This window comes from Bubalus bubalis, chromosome 9, assembly GCF_019923935.1.
Source record: "Bubalus bubalis isolate 160015118507 breed Murrah chromosome 9, NDDB_SH_1, whole genome shotgun sequence".
Lineage (NCBI taxonomy): Eukaryota > Metazoa > Chordata > Mammalia > Artiodactyla > Bovidae > Bubalus > Bubalus bubalis.
Genome location: NC_059165.1, coordinates 88,252,264 through 88,277,793, shown reverse-complemented (window position 1 = coordinate 88,277,793; position 25,530 = coordinate 88,252,264). Strand labels below are relative to the sequence as shown.

The following is a 25,530-nucleotide window of genomic DNA, read 5'->3' as shown; positions in this document are numbered from 1 at the left end:
TCTCATCCTCTGTCGTCCCCTTCTCCTCTTGCCCCCAATCCCTCCCAGCATCTGAGTCTTTTCCAGTGAGTCAACTCTTCACATGAGGTGGCCAAAGTACTGGAGTTTCAGCTTTAGCATCATTCCTTCCAAAGAAATCCCAGGGCTGATCTCCTTCAGAATGGACTGGTTGGATCTCCTTGCAGTCCAAGGCACTCTTAAACTCTTCTCCAACACCACAGTTCAAAAGCATCAATTCTTCGGTGCTCAGCCTTCTTCACAGTCCAACTCTCACATCCATACACGACCACAGGAAAAACCATAGCCTTGACTAGACGAACCTTTGTTGGCAAAGTAATGTCTCTGCTTTTGAATATGCTATCTAGGTTGGTCATAACTTTCCTTCCAAGGAATAAGCATCTTTTAATTTCATGGCTGCAGTCACCATCTGCAGTGATTTTGGAGCCCAAAAAAATAAAGTCTGGCACTGTTTTCACTGTTTCCTCATCTATTTCCCATGAAGTGATGGGACCGGATACCATGATCTTCGTTTTCTGAATGTTGAGCTTTAAGCCAACTTTTTCACTCTCCACTTTCACTTTCATCAAGAGGCTTTAGAGTTCCTCTTCACTTTCTGCCATAAGGGTGGTGTCATCTGCATATCTGAGGTTATTGATATTTCTCTGGTTAATCTTGATTCCAGCTTGTGCTTCTTCCAGCCCAGCGTTTCTCATGATGTATTCTGCATAGAAGTTAAATAAGCAGGGTGACAATATACAGCCTTGACGTACTCCTTTTCCTATTTGGAACCAGTCTGTTGTTCCATGTCCAGTTCTAACTGTTGCTTCCTGACCTGCATACAGATTTCTCAAGAGGCAGGTCAGGTGGTCTGGTATTCCCATCTTTTTCAGAATTTCCCACAGTTTATTGTGATCCACACAAAGGCTTTGGCATAGTCAATAAAGCAGAAATAGATGTTTTTCTGGAACTCTCTTGCTTTTTCCATGATCCTGCGGATGTTGGCAATGTGATCTCTGGTTCCTCTGCCTTTTCTAAAACCAGCTTGAACATCAGGAAGTTCACGGTTCACGTATTGCTGAAGCCTGGCTTGGAGAATTTTGAGCATTACTTTACTAGCGTGTGAGATGAGTGCAATTGTGTGGTAGGTAGTCTGAGCATTCTATGGCATTGCCTTTCTTTGGGATTGGAATGAAAACTGACCTGTTCCAGTCCTGTGGCCACTGCTGAATTTTCCAAATTTGCTGGCATATTGAGTGCAGCACTTTCACAGCATCATCTTTCAGGAATTGGTATAGCTCAACTGGAATTCCATCACCTCCACTAGCTTTGTTCGTAGTGATGCTTTCTAAGGCCCATTTGACTTCACATTCCAGGATGTCTGGCTTTAGGTCAGTGATCACAGCATTGTGATTATCTGGGTCGTGAAGATCTTTTTTGTACAGATCTTCTGTGTATTCTTGCCATCTCTTCTTAATATCTTCTGCTTCTGTTAGGTCCATACCATTTCTGTCCTTTATCGAGCCCATCTTTGCATGAAATGTTCCTTTGGTATCTCTGATTTTCTTGAAGACATCTCTAGTCTTTCCCATTCTGTTGTTTTCCTCTATTTCTTTGCATTGATCGCTGAAGAAGGCTTTCTTATCTCTTCTTGCTATTCTTTGGAACTCTGCATTCAGATGTTTATATCTTTCCTTTTCTCCTTTTCTTTTCACTTCTCTTCTTTTCACAGCTATTTGTAAGGCCTCCCCAGACAGCCATTTTGCTTTTTTGCATTTCTTTTCCATGGGGATGGTCTTGATCCCTGTCTCCTGTACAATGTCAAGAACCTCATTCCATAGTTCATCAGGCACTCTATCTATCAGATCTAGTCCCTTAAATCTATTTCTCACTTCCACTGTATAATCATAAGGGATTTGATTTAGGTCATACCTGAATGATCTAGTGGTTTTCCCCACTTTCTTCAATTTAAGTCTGAATTTGGCAATAAGGAGTTCATGGTCTGAGCCACAGTCAGCTCCCGGTCTTGTTTTTGCTGACTGTATAGAGCTTCTCCATCTTTGGCTGCAAAGAATATAATCAGTCTGATTTTGGTGTTGACCATCCGGTGATGTCCATGTGTAGAGTCTTCTCTTGCGTTGTTGGAAGAGGGTGTTTGCTATGACCAGTGCATTTTCTTGGCAAAACTCGATTAGTCTTTGCCCTGCTTCATTCTATACTCCAAGGCCAAATTTACCTGTTACTCCAGCTGTTTCTTGACTTCCTACTTTTGCATTCCAGTCCCCTATAATGAAAAGGACATCTTTTTTGGGTGTTAGTTCTAAAAGATCTTGAAGGTCTTCATAGAACCGTTCAACTTCAGCTTCTTCAGCGTTACTGGTTGGGGCATAGACTTGGATTACTGGGATATTGAATGGTCTGCCTTGGAAACGAACAGAGATCCTTCTGTCGTTTTTGCGATTGCATCCAAGTACTGCATTTCGGACTCGTGTTGACCATGATGGCTACTCCATTTCTTCTGAGGGATTCCTGCCCGCAGTAGTAGATATAATGGTCATCTGAGTTAAATTCACCCATTCCAGTCCATTTCAGTTCGCTGATTCCTAGAGTGTCGACATTCACTCTTGCCATCCCTTGTTTGACCACTTCCAATTTGCCTTGATTCATGGGCCTGACATTCCAGGTTCCTGTGCAATATTGCTCTTTACAGCATCGGACCTTGCTTCTATTACCAGTCACATCCACAGCTGGGTATTGTTTTTGCTTTGGCTCCATCCCTTCATTCTTTCTGGAGTTATTTCTCCACTGATCTCCAGTAGCATATTGGGCACCTACTGACCTGGGGAGTTTCTCTTTCAGTATCCTATCATTTTGCCTCTCAAGGCAAGAATACTGAAGTGGTTTGCCATTCCCTTCTCCAGTGAACAACATTCTGTCAGATCTTTCCACCATGACCTGCCCCTCTTGGGTTGCCCCATGGGTATGGCTTAGTTTCATTTCGTTAGACAAGGCGAGACAGCAAAAGAGACACAGATGTATAGAACAGTGTTTTGGACTCTGTGGGAGAGGGCGAGGGTGGGATGATTTGGGAGAATGGCATTCAGACGTGTATAATATCATATATGAAACCAGTCGCCAGTCCAGGTTCGATGCAGGATACAGGATGCTTGGGGCTGGTGCACTGGGACGACCCAGAGGGATTGTATGGGGAGGGAGGTGGGAGGGAGGTTCAGGATGGGGAACACATGCATCCCGTGGTGGATTCATGTTGATGTATGGCAAAACCAATACAATATTGTAAAGTAATTAACCTCCAATTAAAATAAATAAATTTATATTTAAAAAAAATACACTTGAAAAAGAAACTAACAACAATGCAGTTTGGAATTTAATAGTGACTTTTGAGGAATAATGTTCTGTTGGGGAATTGTATAATTTTTAAACATTATTTTTAGAGTTAATAGTAAATATTACTTTGTACTTAATAAAGCCCTTTGAATGACCTTCTCCTAAATGAATAACACTTGGATATGGATTATAAGGGGCAGAACGTTTCAGATAGCAGTTTGTTAAAGGGTACATTTTCCCTACTGTGATTCTTAGCTGTGGCAGGTTATTCCTGAAGACCAAGTTTTAATATATGTAGTACAGTCTTGAACATTTGTTTAATACTTGCCAGGTACCCCTGAGTTTTGGCAAGTATACAATATATATATATAGATATATGTATATATATGTACTGTGTTCATTTGTGTAATATTGTGCTATACTTACACCTGCATTCATGCCAGTCTAGGGTCAAGTAGATCTCTGCCACTGCTCCCCAAACTAATTGACCTATAAATGTTTCTTGGATAAATGGATAGTATTGGCCCATAGCATGATTTCTTATATTGACAGAATGTTGATAAGATGAATATTGGGGGAAAAGAAGTTTTGAAAATGCTGGGTGAAACAAATTTCTACTTTGTCAGAGTTCTTTCAGTTCAGTCGCTCAGTTGTGTCCAACTCTTTGCAACCCCATGGACTGCAGCATGCCAGGCCTCCCTGTCCATCACCAACTCCCAAAGCTTGCTCAGACTCATGTCCATCGAGGCGGGGATGCCATCTAACCTTCTCATCCTCTTGCATCCCCGTCTCCTCCCAGCTTCAATCTTTCCCAGCATCAGGGTCTTTAAAGATGAGTCAGTTTTTTGCATCAGGTGGCCAAAGTATTGGAGTTTCAGCTTCAGCATCAGTCTTCCCAATGAATGTTCAGGACTGATTTCCTTTAGGATGGACTAGTTGGATCTCCTTGCAGTCCAAGGGAATCTCAAGAATCTTCTCCAACACCACAGTTCAAAAACATCAGTTCTTTGGTCCTCAGCTCTCACATCCATACATGACTACTGGAAAAACCGTAGCTTTGTCTAGATGGACCTTTGTTGGCAAAGTAATGGACTTTTTGACTCTCCATAAATACACGCTTGCTGTAAAGAGCTAAGTATACCATTATTTGCTGATTTATTCAGCCATCAAACCCTGCCCTTCCCCCGCCTCCCCAATAGATCCAGAAAACTCAGTACACAGTTTAGGAAGTGCTATTCACCCTGAAATACTGAATGTGTATGTGCTAAGACTTTATCTATTCAGATATCCATGGAAACCATCTGAGCAATAGTGACAGTGTTTAGAAGTCAAATATTCACTCAGCTGTTCTACAGATACTCAATGAACAGGTGATATATGTGGGGTAGGCATCACTAGGGTAGGCTTTCATTAGGTAGTAAAAGTGAAATATAAATGTATAAGAATATGTTAATGTTTTTACATGTGATATATAATAGGAATATATAGAGTGCTGCATTTAAAGGAGTGAAGTGAAAACGTAGGGTTATTTCACTTCATTTCTTAGCTTCACATTCAAGTCCTTATGTTGGGAGTTTGTGTGGTAAATCTAATTTTATATCACTTTCTATTTTGTTTCCAATGCTTTTAAGTTAAATGTTCATTCTGGGCTCTACTTTCAATAAGTGTATCATTATTTGTCATGTTCTCACAAGACATTCTGATAAAACTCATCTTTGGATCTTAATATTTCAACATTTATAAAAAATGTATACTGTATGTGTAGCAACCCCTAGTTGCTAAGGGTTACAGAATTTCAGCACATTCCAGTGTTTGTGGACACTTTTAAATCGGAAGGTGGGAAATTATTGTACTCACGTGTATATATTTGTTTTCAGTTCTGAAATTTTTCAAATGGTTTATTTTTAGAAATTAATAGGAAAGTTTTTTTTCCATATGGAAGTATAACATCTCAGCTAGATTTTGCAAATAAAACTAAAATTCCTTTTAGACCACCAGCCCCAATCTTCCCCCTTCACTATAGAGTGCTCCTGTTGGTTGTCTAGTATACTTTCCTCCAAATCTTTCCCCCTAAACCTAGATAAGTATATATACAGAAAATACATGATATTGTGTTTATGTTTTTTAAAAAACTAGTCATATTGTCTAAATTTATTATGAATCTTGGTTTTTCAATCAGGAACTATCTGGGTTTGAACATATAGATCTATTTTATACCTTGAACTATTGCTTTGTATTCCATAATGAGCTATATAGTAATTTAGCTGTTCTTTCTGTGATATTTATCTTCCTTTTGAACTATTACAGACATTGTAATGAATGTCTTGGCACATTCCCTCTTGGACACATGTATGCTTCTTTAGAGTAGGTACCCAAAGAGGAGTTGTTGAGGAATAAGGTTTATATATTTTAAATGTAATAAGCCCATTTCCTTACATTTGCTCCCTCAAAGTGGCTACTCCCCAAATGACTCTCCACAGTAGCTGTGAGTAGCTGTATCAGTTCATAACTCCCACTGGCAATTTATAAGAATATTGTTCTCCTCCATTATCTGGCCCATATTTTGTAGTGTCAAATTTTCTTTCTGCCATTCTGATGGGGGAAAAGGTTATTTGTATTAATTTTTATTTCCGTGATTGATGGCGGTGTTGAGTCTTTTCCAGTTTTTTTTTTTTTTTTTTTTTTTTTCCTGTTGTGACTACTTAAGTGACCCCATGTTAAGATGGCAGAGCCAGGAAACCAAAGCAGCCTGGATGTCTGAGTCTCTGCATGTGAAACAGTTGCCCAAAGAATTACTTGGATCTATAGGGTATTTTTGAGTCAGCAGAATAATTTCTAATAATTCAGCAATAGTTCAAGGTATAAAATAGATCTATATGTTCAAACCCGGATAGTTCTTGATTGAAAAACCAAGATTCATAATAAATTTAGACAATATGACTAGTTTTTTAAAAAACATAAACACAGTATCATGTATTTTCTGGATATATACTTATCTAGGTTTAGGGGGAAAGATTTTGCTGAAGTAAGCCTGTCAGAGACATACTATGTAGATCTTACATCACTGCCTTTCACAGAAATTGCAGTAGTTCTCTGTTGGCTATAGAAATGAATTTCAAAATACGTAGCTTGACATTTTTTATTATGTTCTGTGTCTTAGCCTCTTCTTAATACATGTCTTTCCCTTTTCATGTAAGAAGCATTTCCCTTCAAAAAACTATGTACTTTCATAATCTGTGTCTGTATTTAAGCCATTAGCTAAGCTGCCTTCTCAACCTCCGAACAAAACTTTGACACTAGTCTTCATGGATTAGTGAGCTCCAGCAGAGCTCAGAAGCTCAGGTATAGAAAATGTGTGTGGAAAAATAGGAAATTTTGCCAGACGTGGTAGGCTGGAAGCTGGTGGGGTAAGTGAATTGAGGTTGCTGATGAAAAGTCAGCTATTAAGTCCTGGCTGCAGTCAGGAAAGGAAATAGGGCAGATGAGCTGAAAGACAGTAGTGAAGATTTAAGAAATCAAGAATTCCTATGGGAGGAAAACTTTTTCCTTTGTGTTTTCTTTGTTATAAAGAAAATAGTAAGTTCTGGGTGTTATGAACTTTCAACTTAATATCAGGAAATAACTTCATTGGAAAGAGGAACAGATTTATAGTCAGGCAGCCTGAGTTTCAGATTTTAATACTCCTGCTTCCTAGCTATGTGATGATGGGCAACCTTTATAAACTTCTCTGGGTGTTGGTTTCTTAATCTGTAAATTGGGTAAAATAATAGCATTTACGTGGACAACCCTAGCCATTATAAGCATTACTACAGCCTTCATTTTTCGCATTTATTCATTTATCACATTTATCATTCTTGTTTTACTCACTGTGCTTGAATTTGCAGTAACCCTTACTGGTGGCTCAGTTAGTAAACAATCGCCTGCAAAGCAGGAGACCCAGGTTCAGTCCCTGTTTCAGGAAGATCCCTTGGAGAAGGAAATGGCAACCCACTCCCTGACTCCAGTATTCTTGCCTGGGAAATCCCATTAACAGAGATGCCTGGTGGGCTGTAGTCCATGGGGTCACAAAGAGTCGGACACAACTGAGCGACTAACTTTCACCTCTTTACTCAGATTAAATGATTGGTAAAAAAAAAAAGCATGTAGAAGGATTTAATTGCTATAATTTACATATTTGGTAAATACAACGAGCACTCAAGAGTTAGCTTTACTCACCACCATCATTATTCCCATCAGGTAGCCGAGATTAAGGGGATTCGTATATGAAGATCTGCGTTTTCTTCATGAATTAGAAAGCATATAACTCGGTTTGTTCTCTCCACTATTAGACTGAGCTCCTGAAGATAAGACCCATCTGTTTTCATCTTTATGTTACCAGCAGAGTTCTGGCATAAAGTAGAGAATAGCGGAGAGTACTAAAATCAGATAAACTTGAATTTGAATTCCAGCTACACAGCTTTCCTGAGTGTGTGATCTAGGGCGAGTTGCTTAATCTAATTGCCTCAGTTCCTCATCAGAAAGGTAGGGATGATAATAATAATGCTTGAGGTTTGGAAAACTCAGCAGTGGCCACAGGACTGGAACAGGTCAGTTTTCATTCCAATCCCAAAGAAAGGCAATGCCATAGAATGCTCAGACTACCTACCGCACAATTGCACTCATCTCACACGCTAGTAAAGTAATGCTCAAAATTCTCCAAGCCAGGCTTCAGCAATACGTGAACCGTGAACTTCCTGATGTTCAAGCTGGTTTTAGAAAAGGCAGAGGAACCAGAGATCACATTGCCAACATCCGCTGGATCATGGAAAAAGCAAGAGAGTTCCAGAAAAACATCTATTTCTGCTTTATTGACTATGCCAAAGCCTTTGACTGTGTGGATCACAATAAACTGTGGGAAATTCTGAAAGAGATGGGAATACCAGACCACCTGACCTGCCTCTTGAGAAATCTGTATGCAGGTCAGGAAGCAACAGTTAGAACTGGACATGGAACAACAGACTGGTTCCAAATAGGAAAAGGAGTACGTCAAGGCTGTATATTGTCACCCTGCTTATTTAACTTCTATGCAGAGTACATCATGAGAAACGCTGGACTGGAAGAAGCACAAGCTGGAATCAAGATTAACCAGAGAAATATCAATAACCTCAGATATGCAGATGACACCACCCTTATGGCAGAAAGTGAAGAGGAACTCTAAAGCCTCTTGATGAAAGTGAAAGTGGAGAGTGAAAAAGTTGGCTTAAAGCTCAACATTCAGAAAACGAAGATCATGGCATCCGGTCCCATCACTTCATGGGAAATAGATGGGCAAACAGTGGAAACAGTGTCAGACTTTATTTTTTTGGGCTCCAAAATCACTGCAGATGGTGACTGCAGCCCTGAAATTAAAAGACGCTTACTCCTTGGAAGGAAAGTTATGACCAACCTAGATAGCATATTCAAAAGCAGAGACATTACTTTGCCAACAAAGGTTCATCTAGTCAAGGCTATGATTTTTCCTGTGGTCGTGTATGGATGTGAGAGTTGGACTGTGAAGAAGGCTGAGCACCGAAGAATTGATGCTTTTGAACTGTGGTGTTGGAGAAGACTCTTGAGAGTGCCTTGGACTGCAAGGAGATCCAACCAGTCCATTCTGAAGGAGATCAGCCCTGGGATTTCTTTGGAAGGAATGATGCTAAAGCTGAAACTCCAGTACTTTGGCCACCTGATGCAAGGAGCTGACTCATTGGAAGAGACCCTGATGCTGGGAAAGATTGAGGGCAAGAGGAGAAGGGGACGACAGAGGATGAGATGGCTGGATGGCATCACTGACTCGATGGACTTGAGTCTCAGTGAACTCCGGGAGGTGGTGATGGACAGAGAGGCCTGGCGTGCTGCGATTCATGGGGTCACAAGGAGTCGGACACGACTGAGCAACTGAACTGAACTGAAGGATGACAGTTACTCAGTACATTATAAGCATCGTTACCAAGGTAGTTTGTAGAGATGCTCTTGTGGCTTTGGTTCACTGTGTTACTTTTATGGATGACCTCCTCCTTGATCTTACCTCTGTAGGAATCTTGGAATATAGAATTCTGTCTTCCTTATCCCAAAACCCAACCAGTCATTTGTCATTTTAAAAATATTAGTATGTTCAGTCTTTGCCGTTCTATTTCATGACTAGATGAGATTTTTTTCTTTGTATCTAAACAGTAGAAACTAAGTAGAGGATGATCTTTGAGCTTAAATATACTCCTATCTTCTGTATTACTGAAAACAATTATTGGCAGCTCTTTGTTTTTCTGCTTCTTTTTTTAGTTCTCATCATTAATAACTTGTGGCTTATCCTACAAGTTTTGATATATGGCATTTTAATATTTATTCTGTTTAAGTATTTTCTGATTTCTGATGTGACTTTGTTACCTGTGGGTTATTTCAGTATTCACTTCAGTCACTCAGTCATGTCCGACTCTTTGCAACCCTATGGACTGCAGCACGCCAGGCCTCCCTGTCCATCACCAACTCCCAGAGTTGACTCAAACTCATGTCCATTGAGTCGGTGATGCCCTTCCAACCGTCTCATCCTCTGTCATCCCCTTCTCCTCCCGCCTTCAATCTTTGGTAGCATCAGGGTCTTTTCACATGAGTCAGTTTTTCACATTAGGTGGCCAAAGTATTGGAGTTTCAGCTTCAAAATCAGTCCTTCCTGTGAATATTTGGCATTGATTGCCTTCAGGATGGACTGGTTGGATCGCCTTGCAGTCCAAGGGACTCTCAAGAGTCTTCTCCAACACCACAGTTCAAAAGCATCAGTTCCTCGGCACTCAGCTTTCTTCATAGTCCAACTCTCACATCCATGAGATGTGGAAAAATCATAGCTTTGCCTAGACATGGACCTTTGTTCGCAAAGTAATGTCTCTGCTTTTTATTATGCTGTCTCGGTTGGTCATAACTTTTCTTCCAAGGAGTAGGCATCTTTTAATTTCATGGCTGCAGTCACCATCTGCAGTGATTTTGTTTGGAGCCCCCAAAAATAAAGTTTGTCACTATTTCCGCATCTATTTGCCATAAAGTGATGGGATCAGATGCCATAATCTTAGTTTTCTGAATGTTGAACTTTAAGCCAACTTTTTTACTCTCCTCTTTCACATTCATCAAGAGGCTCTTTAGTTATTGTTCGCTTTCTGCCATAGGGGTGGTGTCATCTGTATATCTGAGGTTACTGATATTTCCCCCGGCAATCTTGATTCCAGCTTGTGCTTCTTCCAGTCCAGTGTTTCTCATGATGTACTCTGCATAGAAGTTAAATAAGCAGGGTGACAATATACAGCCTTGACATACTCCTTTCCCAATTTGGAACCATTCTTTTGTTCCATGTCCAGTTCTAACTGTTGCTTCCTGACCTGCATACAGATTTCTCAAGAGGCAGGTCAGGTGGTCTGGTATTCCCATCTCTTTAAGAATTGTCCACAGTTTGTTGTGATTCACATAATCAAAGATGGGCTGTTTAGAGGTTTGTTTTATACTTTTCCCAGTGCATAATAATTTTCTAGTTATCATTTTATTATTTTGCCTTACTTGCTCTGTAATCATGGAATAGTCTCTCTGTAATTTTAACCTTTTGAATTATGTTGGGGCCTGCCTTATTGTTAATTTTTATGAATGTTTATGTATGAATCCTGAAAGAAAATATGTAGTTTTTGATTGCAGCATTTTATGTATATACACTTTAAGTTTGTGTATTATGTTCATATCTTCTGTATCTTTACTTGTTTTTTTATTCATTTATTCTATTACTGAGAGATCTGTGGTAAAGTTTTTATGGCATAATTGTAGATTCATGTAGTTCTCCTTTTATTGTTATCATTATTTTACCTAATACAGTTTGAGGCTATATTACTCACTAGGTGCATATCTATTTAGTGTCAAACTTTTTATCATTATGAAATGTCCTCTTTTGTTTCTGTTAATGCTTTTGCCTCCAAGTCTTCTTTATCTGACATTAATAAAACCACATAAACTTTCTTTTGGTTTGTGTTACTGTTTCATATAATCAATATTCTTGTTGATTTACCCGCACATTTCCAATTTTCATTGGTTTTCCTTCTTTCCTTCATCTAGAAGTTTTCATTTAGAATCATTTTCTGTCTCCTAGTGGATTTTCTTCACTGTAGGTATACTGTGGGAGTATTTCTCTTCATTTTTGTTTCTGTGAAAATTACTATCTTGTTCATCTTGAGAACTGTTTTTACTGGGTGTAGAATTCTAGCTCTTGAAGATAACACTGCATTGCCTGGCTTCCAAGTTGTTGAGTAGTCAGCTGTCAGTTTAATTTTGTTCTTGTCAAAGTAATCTCTTTTTTGTGTAGACTACTTTTAAGACTTCTCTGACTGCCCGCCTCCCCGACACTTTTACCCTGGTGTATATAAGTATGGTTAGGCTTTTATGTATGTTACTGGAAATTTTTAAAGCTACTTGATCCATGACTTTATATCTTTTGTTAACTTTGCAAATTGCTCAGCCATCATTTCTATGCATTAAGTATTCTTCTCTTTCTGTGACTCTGCTTATTCTGATGCTACTTTCTCACTGTATCTCCTGTGGCTCTTGCCCCTTCTTTCCTAACTTTATTCTTTTTACTCTTCATGTCTCTTAATGGACATTTTTTGAGACCAATTTTTATTTTCTTTTTTTTCTTAGCTCTGTCAGGTTTGTTACTGAATCTATCTGTTGACTTTTAAAATTTACATAATTGTATTTCTGAATTCTAGAACTTTCATTCTTTGTTAGTTTTTCTTTCTTTGCTAAAGTTCTTAGACCTATGTTTCTTTATGTATGTCCCGATTGCTAAACTGGGCCAGATATTGCCAGTGAGCTGTTAATTACTTTTGAGCTAAGAATGACTTTTACATTTTTGTTTAGTTTTATGTTTTTAAAGGACAGTGCCCACCTAAATTAATTAATTAATGGCTCTGCTAGTTCTTCACTGCTGTGTACCGAATTTCTGTAGTTGCTCTGAATGGGGTCTGCTCTTCGTTGCAGTACGGTGGCTTCTCAGATTGCGGAGCATGGGTTCTAGGCACACAGGCCCAATAGTCGGAGCAGACATGCTCAGCAGTTACTGTGCATGGGCTCAGTAGTCGTGGCCCATGGGCTTAACTGCCTCTCAGCATGTGGGAATCTTCCCAGACCAGGGATTGAACCTATGTCTGCTGCACGAGCAGGCAGACTCCTGAACACTGACCATTGGGGAAGCCCAGTTTTTACGTTCCTAAAGGTGGTTTATGAAACTTTCTTGGTGGTCCAGTGATTAAGACTCCTCTCTTCCAATTCAGGGGTCACAAGTGCAATTCCTGGTCAGGGAACTAAGATCCCACATGCTGCATGGCATAGCCAAGTTTAAAAAAAAAAAAAAAAAGATTGTTTAAAATAAATATGTTGCCCCACTGGCTGCTTTGAAAAGCCATCTTTGCATTGTTCCCTCGTCTGATTTCCCATGTGCTTCAGCCACCTCTGCCTTGGCCTCCAGCAGCTTTCTGGAGAGCCTCCTCGGACTCTCGCTTTCTTTCCTCTTAAACCGCTGCACAGGATCACTGGCCTGCCCCATCATGTCAGCCGTGGCTGTGGACAGCAGCTTCAGCGTAACACCTTTTCAAAGGAAAAGAGGGGAGTTGTGGAGGAGGCAGAGAATGGGGGAGAGGCACCTGCTAATGAGCAAAGTCGGGAGCAGGAGGTTGACAAAGAGGTAAATGAAAAAGAGAAAGAAGATGTGGAGGGGAGAGCAGGAGGAGGAAGGTGACGGTGAGGAAGGGGAGGAGATGAAGATGAGGAGGCTGAAGCAGCTACGGTCAAAGGGGCAGCTGAAGATGAGGAGCAGGATGGTGTTGACACCAAGACCAATGAGGATGACTAGACAGCAAAAAATAAAGGAAAAGTTAAACTTACCCATGGGACTTCCCTCGTGGTCCAGTGGTTAAGACTCCCCATTCCAACGCAGAGGGTATGGGTTCAATCCCTGGTTGGGGGGCTAAGATCCCACATGCCTCAGGGTAGAAACCTGGAACATAAACAACAGAAGTGAGGTTGTAACAAATGCAATTAAAAAAAAAAAAAAAACAACAAAAAACAACGTTTAAAATGGTCCACATCAAAAAAAAAAAAGTTTAAAGAAACAAAAAGGCCGCCATGACCTACCTGTTCACCCTCCACTTCCCGTCTCAGTCTAAACATGGTCATTTTCCAGTAGCGTCCTGCCGGCCTGCCCTCCCGCCATGCAAGCGCCACCTGCAGGGGACACACATTTTCTCCCACCCGGCCAAAGCCATAACATGAATTTGCAGCAGGGAAGGAAAAAAGAACCCAATTTCCAAGGCCCTGCTTTTCTTCTTAAAGTACTTTTTAAAGGAAAATTTGTGATTTTATTTACATTTTATGTTTTTGTACATGTTGTTAGGAGTGAGTCAATTTTAATGACCCCGGATGACCAAACCAGCCTTAGGAGCAGTCTCTGTCCTACCTCTGACTTTACTTGTGGTGCGATCATGTTCATTATGATCTCAGAGGAGAAAAAAATCTTGTGAAAAAAAGCAAAAACAGCAACAACAAAACAATCTTATTCTGAGCGTTTTGTGTATGTACTTAGCTGTACAATATGTAGTTGGTTTGTCTGAGATGGCTAGAAAGGCCAAAGATAAAAGGGGTTTTTTGGGGGTTTTTTTTGGTCTCTGAAGTTGCTTCCTATTTTTTTGGCCTGTTTGATGTGTGTATGAAACAATGTTGTCCAACAGTAAATGGGAATTTTATTTTGCTGAGTTGTTCTTTTTTAAAAAAAATGTCAGAGGAAGTAATGCCACAGAGATGTGTAGCCTACAAAAACCTAAAATGTATACTCTTAAGTCCTCTAAAGACAATGTTTGCCAACCCCTGGTGAAGGTGAAAGTGAAGTCGCTCAGTCATGTTCTACTCTTTGCGACCCCCCAAGAACAGTAGCCTATGAGGCTCCTCCATCCATGGAATTTCCCAGGCAAGAGTACTGGAAAACTGCCTGGGTTTGCCATTTCCATCTCCAGGGCATCTTCCTGACCCATGGATCGAACCCAGGTCTCCCGCATTGCAAGCAGATGCTTTTACCGTCTACCCCTGGTATATGTTATTAAATACAGTTGTTTTAGAATCTGTATCTGATAACTCCATTATTTGAAAGTTTTTTCTTCACGAGTTTCTAGATTTTATTACTTCTCTTAGTTAGCATGAATGCCATCTTGTCTCCTAATGTGCCTGGTTTTATTTGAGCAATGGCTATTATGTGTCTTTTTTTTTTTTTTTTTAAGTAATCTGAGGCCTGTTGTTTAGTTGTTAAGTTGTGTCCTACTCTTTTGCAACTCCATGGTCTGTAACCCACCAGGCTCCTCTGTCCATAGGATTTTCTAGACAATACTGGAGTGGGTTGCCTTTTCCTTCTCTAGGGGATCTCCCAACCCAGGGATGAAACCAGTTCCTCCTTCATTGGAGGAGCTGAGCCACCAGGCAGTCCTGTTATCTTGATGCCCAGGATGATTTTTTCCCTATGGTGAAGTTTTGTGTTTGCTTTCAGTAGCTAACTGGAAGCACTATTAATCCTATGTAACTTTAATCCAAAATCAGGGATTGCGATGATTTTAAATTGAGCATCAGTTTACTTTTGGATCACACTTATTTTTTTGTTGCTGTACGATCACTAGTCATGTCCAACTCTTTGCGATCCCATGGACTAAAGTACACCAGGCTTCCCTGTCCTTCACTATCTCCTGTAACTTGCTCAGACTCATGTTCATTGAATTGGTGGTGCTATCTAACCATCTCATTCTTTGCTGCCCCCTTCTCTTGCCCTCAGTCTTTCCCAGCATTGGGGAAATTTTTTTCAGCCGACTCCTTTTCCAGTGAGTCAGCCCTTCACATCAGGTGGCAAAAGGATTGGAGCTTCAGTTTCAGCATCAGTCCTTCTAATGAATATTCAGGGTTGATTGCCTTTGAGGTTGACTGGTTTGATCTCCTTGCAGTTCAAGAGACTCTAAAGAATCTCCTCCAGCACTAGAGTTTGAAAGCATCATTTCTTCGGCATGCAGCCTTCTTTATGGTCCGACTCTCATATCCATACATGACTACTGGGAAAACCATAGCTTTGAGAATGGACCTTTGTCAGCAAAGAGATGTCTACTTTTTAATATGCTGTCTGTGTTTGTCATAGCTTTTCTTCCAAGGAGCAAACAAATGTCTTTTAATTTTGTGATTGTAGTCATGAACAGCAGGGAGCCCTAGAAAATAACACCCAATAAAAAAAAGTTACTCTTTCCATTTTTTCCCCCATCCATTTGCCATGAAGTGATGGAACCAGATGCCATAATCTTAGTTTTTTGAATGTTTAGTTTTAAGCCAACTTTTTCATTCTCCTCTTTAACCCTTATCAGGAGGCTCTTTAATTCCTCTTCGCTTTCTGCCATAAGAGTTATGTCATCTGCATATCTGAGATTGATGATATTTCTCCTAGCAATCTTGATTCCAGATAGGGTGTAACATACTTTCCGAGTGGTGCAGTGGTAGAGAATCTGCCTGCCAGAGCAGGAGACTCAGATTTGATCCCTGGTTCTGGAAGACCCCCTGGAGAAGGAAATGACAACCCACCCCAATATTCTGGGAAATCCCATGGACAATGAATCCTGGCCAGCTACAGTCCATGGGGTCGCAAAAGAGTTGGACACAACTTAGTGACTAAACAACAGCAACAAATACTGCCTGGGGTCCAAATCCAAAGCATTACAGGATTCATCTGCATCACGTGTCCCAGCAGGGGATGTTAGTGATGCAGTTTTTCTTTGTGTAATTTTTAGTATTTGACCATAGGTTTGGACATTTTCTTCTTTAGAGTATATTTAGCTTCCACTATCATTCACGTGTTTTCTTTAACATTTTTGTAAATAAAGCAGTGAGAAACCTTGCTCTGAAATGTAGATTTCTCTCAATGGTCCTGAATAGCAAGTTGCAGAGAAATTATTTGGAAAATATGTCATCAAATTGCAATGTAAAACTCTCACTGCTTTGGAGCACAGTGGTTTGTATCTTGTCTGAACTCAAAATAAATATAGCATTTATTTTGTAAAATTTTTTAAAGTTTTATGGTGTGAATTATATTGTACAACTTTCATCCCTGATAAAAGCATAATCATATGAAAGATGAGATGGAGGAAACATTGATTTCTTTGTCTCCGTAGCCATATACCTAGCACAGACATTCATTACATCATTATGATTACTAACAAAATTTTTTAGGGTCCAACTATAAGCTAATACAATATTAAATGAAAAAAAGGCTTACTAAAATTTTGGAATATTGAATGCTTGCTTTTCTGAAGTCTTGATGCTAGATGCTGTACTTTAATCCAAGATATTGCTGTTTTATTCTGGTATTCCAACCGTTTTGTATTAGGGATGTGTGTGTTTATGGGTGGGGAGGGGATAGTATTCCTATACTTTAAGTAGCAACAGCCAGTTATTTTTATTTGAGGAAAAGGAAAGGGCAGTTTTTCCCTCTTTAATACCCTTACTTATGGTAATCTCTTTTGAAAACTGATCAGTGAGCTTCCACTGTAGGCTTGCTTAATGAATACTAATTTGGTTCTTACCATTTTTTGAGATTTTTCTAAGAATGGAGAATTTAGATTAGAAATTAGATTGAAGAGAAATGTACATATAATTTTGTTGCAAAAGTTACACCATGTGTCAAGAACTCTTTAATGCTAATGTTTGATATTTAGAATATCTTAGACTATTTTTCTTCTTCTTCAGCTTCCAGCCGATCTTACCAAGATGCACATCGCAGACAACCCTCACCCACAGGTGACTCATGTGTCTTCTAGTCAGTCTGGTTGTAGCATCGCCAGTGACTCTGGAAGCAGCAGTTTATCTGATATCTATCAGGTAATACTTTAGGAGTTTGTATGCTATGCTTATGTTTTTTTAATTCTGCCAAGTACCTTGTGCTTATGGCTTAGGTGTTCATATATCTTTTAATTAGGTTATGAAATTCAGACATAAAGTCTTTGAGAAAATGTGCTTTATTTACATTTCAGATTTACAAGCCTAATGAAAGAGGTGATCTGTCTTTTGAGAGTGATGAAATATGGTCCAACAGTATGTGAATATAGTGTTCTTAATTTCTTCTACCCAGATGAATCTATATTAATATATATTAGCTTTCATTAGAAAATGGTTCTTGAGACAACTGAACTTATAAAAAGACTGATTTTTATGATAGTTGATTATTTAAGTCTCCATAAGTAAAGTCATGAAGAAAATTAGAGTTGCCTTTGTATTGTAAAGACTGTTAAATTTGGTAGTAGCCACATTTTAAAATTAAAAGGAAACAAGTAAAATTGATTTGCATAATATATATTTTTAGCATAGTGTATTTGGATATTATTATTTCAACATGTAATCAGTTTTTAAGAATTATGAATGCGGTACTTTATTTTTTCTAACTAAGTCTTCAAAAGGCAAAGAATATTGACATACAGTATGTCTCAATCCAGATAAGGCATGTTTCAAGCACCACATGTGACTAGTGGTTACCATATAGTACTGATCTTTTGAAATACAACCATTGCTATCTAAGGAAAACATTTTATTTCAGACTGTGGTTCTGTTCAATTACATGGATTTAGCTGTTTTTTTGAAAATTTACATTCCTCTGTTAAGGGAAGTTTTTAGGCAGGTGCAAAATGGAAAAAAGCCTCTGTGTTTGATTCATGTGAGGTTTTTCTCTGCAAAGATTATTGTTGTGATCTTGCCATCTACATCCCATTGTTTGGCCCTTTATTAGTAAAACAAGGAATTCTCCCTCTTCATCATTTTATTATAGATAGAACAGGGAATTTTTTAAGTTATGTTAAAGACTGTGTGGTGGTTCAGGGACCACTTACTGTGTTCATGGAGTTGTTGGGCTTCGTGCATTTCCCACCTTCTCCCCAAAAGACGTATCTTGTGGATTAAGTTAGAATTGTTGCATACCTAAAAGTCAGAGTAGAGTTGTGCTTCTCTGGACTCTGTTTTTTCTAGAGAAGGAACCCTAAGGAAGATTGACCCTGAGTTAATGAAGTTAAGGGATGTGGTTGTAGATTTTTCTCAAGATTAGTGAGAATGTCTGGACCTTGCAAAAAGAGGCCATAAAGCAAAGATGCAGTGTTGATGATACCTGATCTCACTAGTATATCCATCTCTGACCAGATGTGATCCCCTTTTTGGAGCAAGGAGCAGAGCCCTCGATGGTTATGACAAAAGGATAGTGTACCAAATTGAAGTTCAAGGTCACTTGGAAAGGCCAGTTCTTTACCCTGAACTATTAATAAAAGATGGGCTGTACACAATGGGATTCTCTATCTTTGGCAAGATTTTGGAGGAGCCTCTGAAGAATTGTGCTTACATTAGCATCTATAGGATGTTCACCTCCAGAATGGCCCACCTGAGGCTCGGGTAGAGCCTGTTTGCTGGTGTGATTGGAGTCTTCTCCTGTAGGACCCTGACCATGAGTATGGCTACCCTGCTTCAACCTTTTGTATGGTTTCCTTCCTCAGTAGTACTTGCCACAGTTCATTCTGCCTTTAAAGTGATTCATTTTAACATAGCATAAAATGTGGACAGATACCTTTGCCAGCTTTCCTGCACAGCAAAGAAGTCCCTTTGTTACAAAATGAAGAAGATACCATTTCATGTCCCCAGAAACCTGAAAGTTAGCATTGGCCTCATCCCCTGATCATCATAATCCACCATTAAGTCATATCACTTCTACTTCTTGCATCAGTGTGTTTGTATATATGATTGATGCCGCGATGTAATTTACAAATAACAAAATTTACCCTCTGTAGTATAGCCCACATGAAGACATACAATATTTCTATCACCTGAAAAAGTATTTTGTATTCTCCTTTCTAGTCAGTTCCTTCTCCTACTCCCTCAGCCCTGGCAGCCATCAATCTGTATTCTGCCCTTTTAGTTTAACATTTTCTAGAAGGTCACATAAATGAAAACATAGGTAAAAGATGGTACTGGAAACATAGAAAGTAACCAATAAGATAAAATAAGTTTTAATAATTTAGGGAGAGTAAACAGATGAGCCAAAATAATGAAAGTCAAGAACTAAACCAGAAATTCAGAAATTTTAAAGAAGAAAACTATTACATTACTAAAGTAAGATATGCAAAAATGTAAGATAAACTCTTTGAAGTGTAGCCAAAGAAGGTAAGCACAGAATAGTAGCCAAAGGATAGAAACAGTGTAAAGGTTAAAACTAAACAAATGTACAAAAATAAAAACAGAAGGAAAAGAAATCAGAATCTTAAGTATATACATATTTGTCTTATATACATGGAATGTAAATATGAATTCAAGAGATGTGTTACCATATGGCACCTGTTTTCTGCTGATGGTAGGTTTGTGGATAGTTTTTAATATGTTTCTTCAGCTTTTCTTGTATTTTTCTCAATGGACTTTATTATTTCTACATTTAAAAATTTTTAAGGAGGGCATAGAGTATATAGTTAAAAATAAAAGTTGAATAAAATTGTAGAAGGAGATTAGAGGGATTATAGTTGCTTTTCAGTCACTAAGTCATGTCCAACTCTTTGCAACCCCATGGACTGCAGCACACCAGGCTTCCCTGTCCTTCACTCTCTGCTGGAGTTTTTCAGATTCATGTTCATTGAGTTGGTGATGATATCTAACCATCTCATCCTCTGCCACCCTCTTCCCCTTTTGCTTTCAGTCTTTCCCAGCATCAGGGTCTTTTCCAGCGAGTCAGCTCTTCGCATCAGGTGGCCGAAGAATTGGAGCTTTAGCATCAATTCTTTCAGTGAATATTCAGGGTTGCTTTCCTTTAGGATTGACTGGTTTGATCTCCTTGCAGTCCAAGGGACTCTAAGAGTCTTCTCCATCACCACAGTTCGAAAGCATCAGTTCTTTGGTGCTTACCCTTCTTAGCCTTCTTTTTGATCTAATCCTCATATCTGGATATGGCTACTGGAAAAACCATAGCTTTGACTAGATGGACCTTTGTTAACAAAGTGGTATTTTTGCTTTAATGTGCTGTTTAGGTTTGTCATAGCTTTCTTTCCAAAGAGCAAGCATCTTTTAATTTCGTGGCTACAGTCATCATCTGCAGTGATTTTTGGAGCCCAAGAAAAGAAAGTCTGCCACTGTTTCCATTGTTTCCCCATCTATTTGCTGTGATGTGATGGGACTGGATGCCATATTAGTTTTTGAAAGTGGAGTTTTAAGACAGTGTTTTCACTCTTCTCTTTCATTCTCATCAAGAGGCTCTTTAGCTCCTTTTCACTTTCTGCCATTAGAATGGTGTCATCTGCATATCTGAGGTGGTTGATATTTTTCCCAGCAATCTTGATTTCAGCTTGTGATATCTAGCCCAGAATTTTGCATGATATGCTTGGCCAGCATCATGTGAAGTAGTTTTCCTGGTTATCCAAATTTCAGCATTTGAGAGATTTTAAAAGTGAGTTCCTCTATCAGTCATGGCTTGTAACAGTCTAAGCAGAGCCTTACAAAATGTGCAGGTACATTTACCCCTTGCACAAAATAGGTTTGAACTGCATGTGTCCACTTATAAATGGATTTTTTTTCTTTCAGTAAATAGATGCTACATGTACTGAACCACAGATACAGAGGACGGAGTGTAAAGTTATACGTAGATTTTCACATTAGGGTGGAGGGGGTTGGTGCTACTAATACCAATCTTGTTTCAAGAGTCAACTGTATTTTTAATTTGGAGGAATGGGGAAAAGAGAAGAGATACATCCTAAGAACAGTTCTTAACAGGAACATCATTTACACCATTTTCTATGACCTAATGTGTGAATAGATGGGGAAACAGTGGAAACAGTGTCAGACTTTATTTTGGGGAGCTCCAAAATCTCTGCAGATAGTGATTGCAGCCATGAAATTAAAAGACACTCCTTGGAAGGAAAGTTATGACCAACCAAGATAGCATATTAAAAAGTGGAGACATTACTTTGCCAACAAAGGTCCATCTAGTCAAGGCTGTGGTTTTTCCAGTGGTCATGTGAGAGTTGGACTGTGAAGAAAGCTGAGTGCCGAAGAATTGATGCTTTTGAACCGTGGTGTTGGAGGACTCTTGAGAGTCCCTTGGACTGCAAGGAGATCCAACCAGTCCATCCTAAAGGAGATCAGTCCGGGGTGTTCATTGGAGGGACTGATGCTGAAGCTGAAACCCCAATACTTTGGCCACCTCATGCGAAGGGTTGACTCATTGGAAAAGACTCTGATGCTGGGAGGGATTGGGGACAGGAGGAGAAGGGGACGACAGAGGATGAGATGGCTGGATGGCATCACTGACTCGATGGACATGAGTCTGAGTGAACTCCGGGAGTTGGTGATGGACAGGGAGGCCTGGCGTGCTGCGATTCATGGGGTCACAGAGAAGTCAGACACGACTGAGCAACTGAACTGAGATTCTAGTCCATGACAAATACATATGCTATTCCCTGAATGAGTTTATCTTTACCTACTCCTACTTTCGTAATTTTGTTCTTCCTGCAGCTCCACCTAGATGACATTTTTGTATTGCCTCTCACATGTTGGAACCCACAGCAGTTTTTCTGTGGGTCTTATCACTTTTTTCACTCTGCTTTTTTGTGTTGTGCTGCTGTTGTTGATGTTGTTCATTCGCTAAGTTGAGTCTGATTCTTCACAACCCCAGGGACTGCAGCACACCAAGCTTCCCTGCGTCCATCACCATCTCCTGGGGTTTGCTCAATCTCATGTCCATTGAGTTGGTGATGCCATACAACCATCTCATCCTCTGTCATCCCCTTCTCCTCCTGCCTTCAGTTCTTTTCCAGCATCAGGGTCTTTTCCAATGAGTTAGCTCTTTAGCTCAGGTGGTCGGAGTATTGGAACTTCAGCATCAGTCCTTCCAGTGCTTATTCAGGGTTGATTTCTTTTAGAATTGACTGGTTTACTCTCCTTGCAGTCCAGGGGACTACTATCATTTCTTTGGCACTCAGCCTTTATGGTCCAACTTTCACATCTGTCCATGACTACTGGAAAAACCATAGCTTTGACTATATGAAACTTTCTAGTGTAGTTTTTTAGTGTAGTTACCTGTAAGCTTGATCAACATCATCATAATTTATTGTTAGTGTGAAGTTTCTTCCTTTTGTATCTCATGCTGAGTTAAGCACAACGTTGGCAGTTAAGAAGCAATCTAGAGATGTTTTTAGTTGCATTATATTTGAAAATAGAAATCAATATTGTTTCCAGGGAAAATGTATAGGATTACTACTAACTGATTGACAATCCAGGACAAAGGAGACCTTGCCTCCCTACCTGCCCTGTTGTAGAGATACTGACTGGACTGGACCAGCCTAGAATGCATTACTGTGAAGGATTAATTTCATGTTGCCATGACTAGAAAGACTAAGAGGAAACTTAAGGAGTAAATGATCCATGAAAAAGGTTGAATGAAATATTGAAAATGGGAATTCAGTAGAGATAAGCACTGAAAATCTCAGGTTCTGCTTAATATTTGCTCTAAATTTGAAAATGTGGCTTCTATAATTTGTGTAACTTCTCATTCTAATTTGTTCTCCTCATAGTAGCTTCATGTTTATGTAGATGGAGACAGAAAAAGAATATCCTCTGGTGGTTTATTTGGAGAAGGCCAAGTCAACAGAAAACCATCTCAGACTGTCTACCTCACCAAATTATATTTATACGTGTACACAGACACATTCATAATATGAGAAAAGAAAAACACAAAACGTGTAATATTTTTTAGTCCTTTGGCCAATATACTTTTTTCCCCCTGAGCTTAATCCATTTATCATAATCTTTCTGAGGATCTGCTGTATCCCAGCTGCTGGGATAAAATAGTTCAAAGGCCAGACCTTAAATGCCTGAATTTACTTAAATATCAAAAATTCATGTCTCCTAGTTTCATCATTCCTGGATATTTTTATATTGGTTTTTCTCCAGGTTATGGTCACATTTTCTAGTGTCTTCATCTGTCTAATAATTTTATATTGTCTGCTGGACACTGTGGATACTAGATTTTTAAAAAATCTTATTTAATTATTAAAGAAACTGCATTCCTAGGAACTGCATCTTCAGCAGCATCATATAGTGACTTCCAGTCTTGGTGGTCGTCATACCTATCTTGACCTTAAAGATTTGGCTTCTCTTTGTTTAGTCAGGGATTGCACTTATCTCACACACTAGTAAAGTAATGCTCAAAATTCTCCAAGCCAGGCTTCAGCAATACGTGAGCTGTGAACTTCCTGATGTTCAAGCTGGTTTTGGAAAAGGCAGAGGAACCAGAGATCAAATTGCCAATATCCGCTGGATCATGGAAAAAGCAAGAGAGTTCCAGAAAAGCATCTATTTCTGCTTTATTGACTATGCCAAAGCTTTTTACTGTGTGGATCACAATAAACTGTGGAAAATTCTGAAAGAGATGGGAATACCAGACCACCTGACCTGCCTCTTGAGAAATCTGTATGCAGGTCAGGAAGCAACAGTTAGAACTGGCCATGGACCAACAGACTGGTCCCAAATAGGAAAAGGAGTACGTCAAGGCTGTATATTGTCACCCTGCTTATTTAACTTCTATGCAGGGTACATCATGAGAAACGCTGGACTGGAAGAAACACAAGCTGGAATCAAGATTGCTGGGAGAAATATCAATAACCTCAGATATGCAGATGACTCCACCCTTATGGCAGAAAGTGAAGAGGAACTAAAAAGCCTCTTGATGAAAGTGGAGAGTGAAAAAGTTGGCTTAAAGCTCAACATTCAGAAAACAAAGATCATGGCATCCGGTCCCATCACTTCATGGGAAATAGATGGGCAAACAGTGGAAACAGTGTCAGACTTTATTTTTCTGGGCTCCAAAATCACTGCAGATGGTGACTGCAGCCCTGAAATTAAAAGACGCTTACTCCTTGGAAGGAAAGTTATGACCAACCTAGATAGCATATTCAAAAGCAGAGACATTACTTTGCCAACAAAGGTTCATCTAGTCACCGCTATGGTTTTTCCTGTGGTCATGCATGGATGTGAGAGTTGGATTGTGAAGAAGGCTGAGTGCCGAAGAATTGATGCTTTTGAACTGTGGTGTTGGAGAAGACTCTTGAGAGTCCCTGGACTGCAAGGAGATCCAACCAGTCCATTCTGAAGGAGATCAGCCCTGGGATTTCTTTGGAGGGAATGATGCTGAAGCTAAAATTCCAATACTTTGGCCACCTCATGCGAAGAGTTGACTCATTGGAAAAGACCCTGATGCTGGGAAATATTGAAGGCAGGAGGAGAAGGGGATGACAGAGGATGAGATGGCTGGATGGCATCACTGACTTGATGGACGTGAGTCTGAGTGAACTCCGGGAGTTGGTGATGGACAGGGAGGCCTGGCGTGCTGCGATTCATGGGGTCACAAAGAGTTGGACACGACTGAGCGACTGATCTGATCTGATCTGAATGCATATATATGGAATTTAGAAAGATGGTAATGATAACCCTGTATGCAGGACAGCAAAAGAGACACAGATGTATAGAACTGTCTTATGGACTCTGTGGGAGAGGGAGAGCGTGGGATGATTTGGGAGAATGTCATTGAAACATGTATAATATCATATATGAAATGAATCGCCAGTCCAGGTTCAATGCAGGATACAGGATGCTCGGGGCTGGTGCACTGGGATGACCCAGAGGGATGGTACGGGGAGGGAGGTAGGAGGGGGGTTCAGGATGGGGAACACTTGTACACCCGTGGCAGATTCATGTTGATGTATGGCAAAACCAATACAATACTGTAAAGTAATTAGCCTCCAATTAAATAAATTTAAAAATAAAAATAAATTTACAGTTTTTTAAAAAATCTGGTAATTCTTTTACAAATATCTGATACTAGTATATTTGCAAAGTTCAGCTTGTTAGTATAAGTTTATTTTCTTCAAAATTGCCTAGAGTAACCTTGGCTTTTCTTTGCTTATTGTTAGATTAAGTAATAAGGTATTAGAAAGAGATAAGTATTTGTTCAGTCCTTCATAGTTGTTGGATTTCAGCAGTTTTCAGTACTGTTATTTATCTGTTTTATACTTATTTCCTAATTTATGTGACTCCCTACTCTACTAGACTCTAAACCTGTGG

At 39.5% G+C, this 25,530-nt stretch overlaps 1 protein-coding gene across 6 annotated transcripts in view; it reads left to right on the top strand.

Moving 5' to 3' along the window:
* Window positions 1–25,530, top strand: part of RAPGEF6 (Rap guanine nucleotide exchange factor 6) — a 225,217-nt gene that overhangs the window by 107,722 nt on the left and 91,965 nt on the right. For all 6 annotated transcript variants that reach the window (XM_006072649.3, XM_025293055.2, XM_025293053.2 and 3 more), the window contains one exon: window positions 17,146–17,277. In XM_006072649.3, coding sequence (XP_006072711.2) covers window positions 17,146–17,277 — 132 coding nt within the window. The remainder of the gene's footprint in view (window positions 1–17,145; window positions 17,278–25,530) is intronic.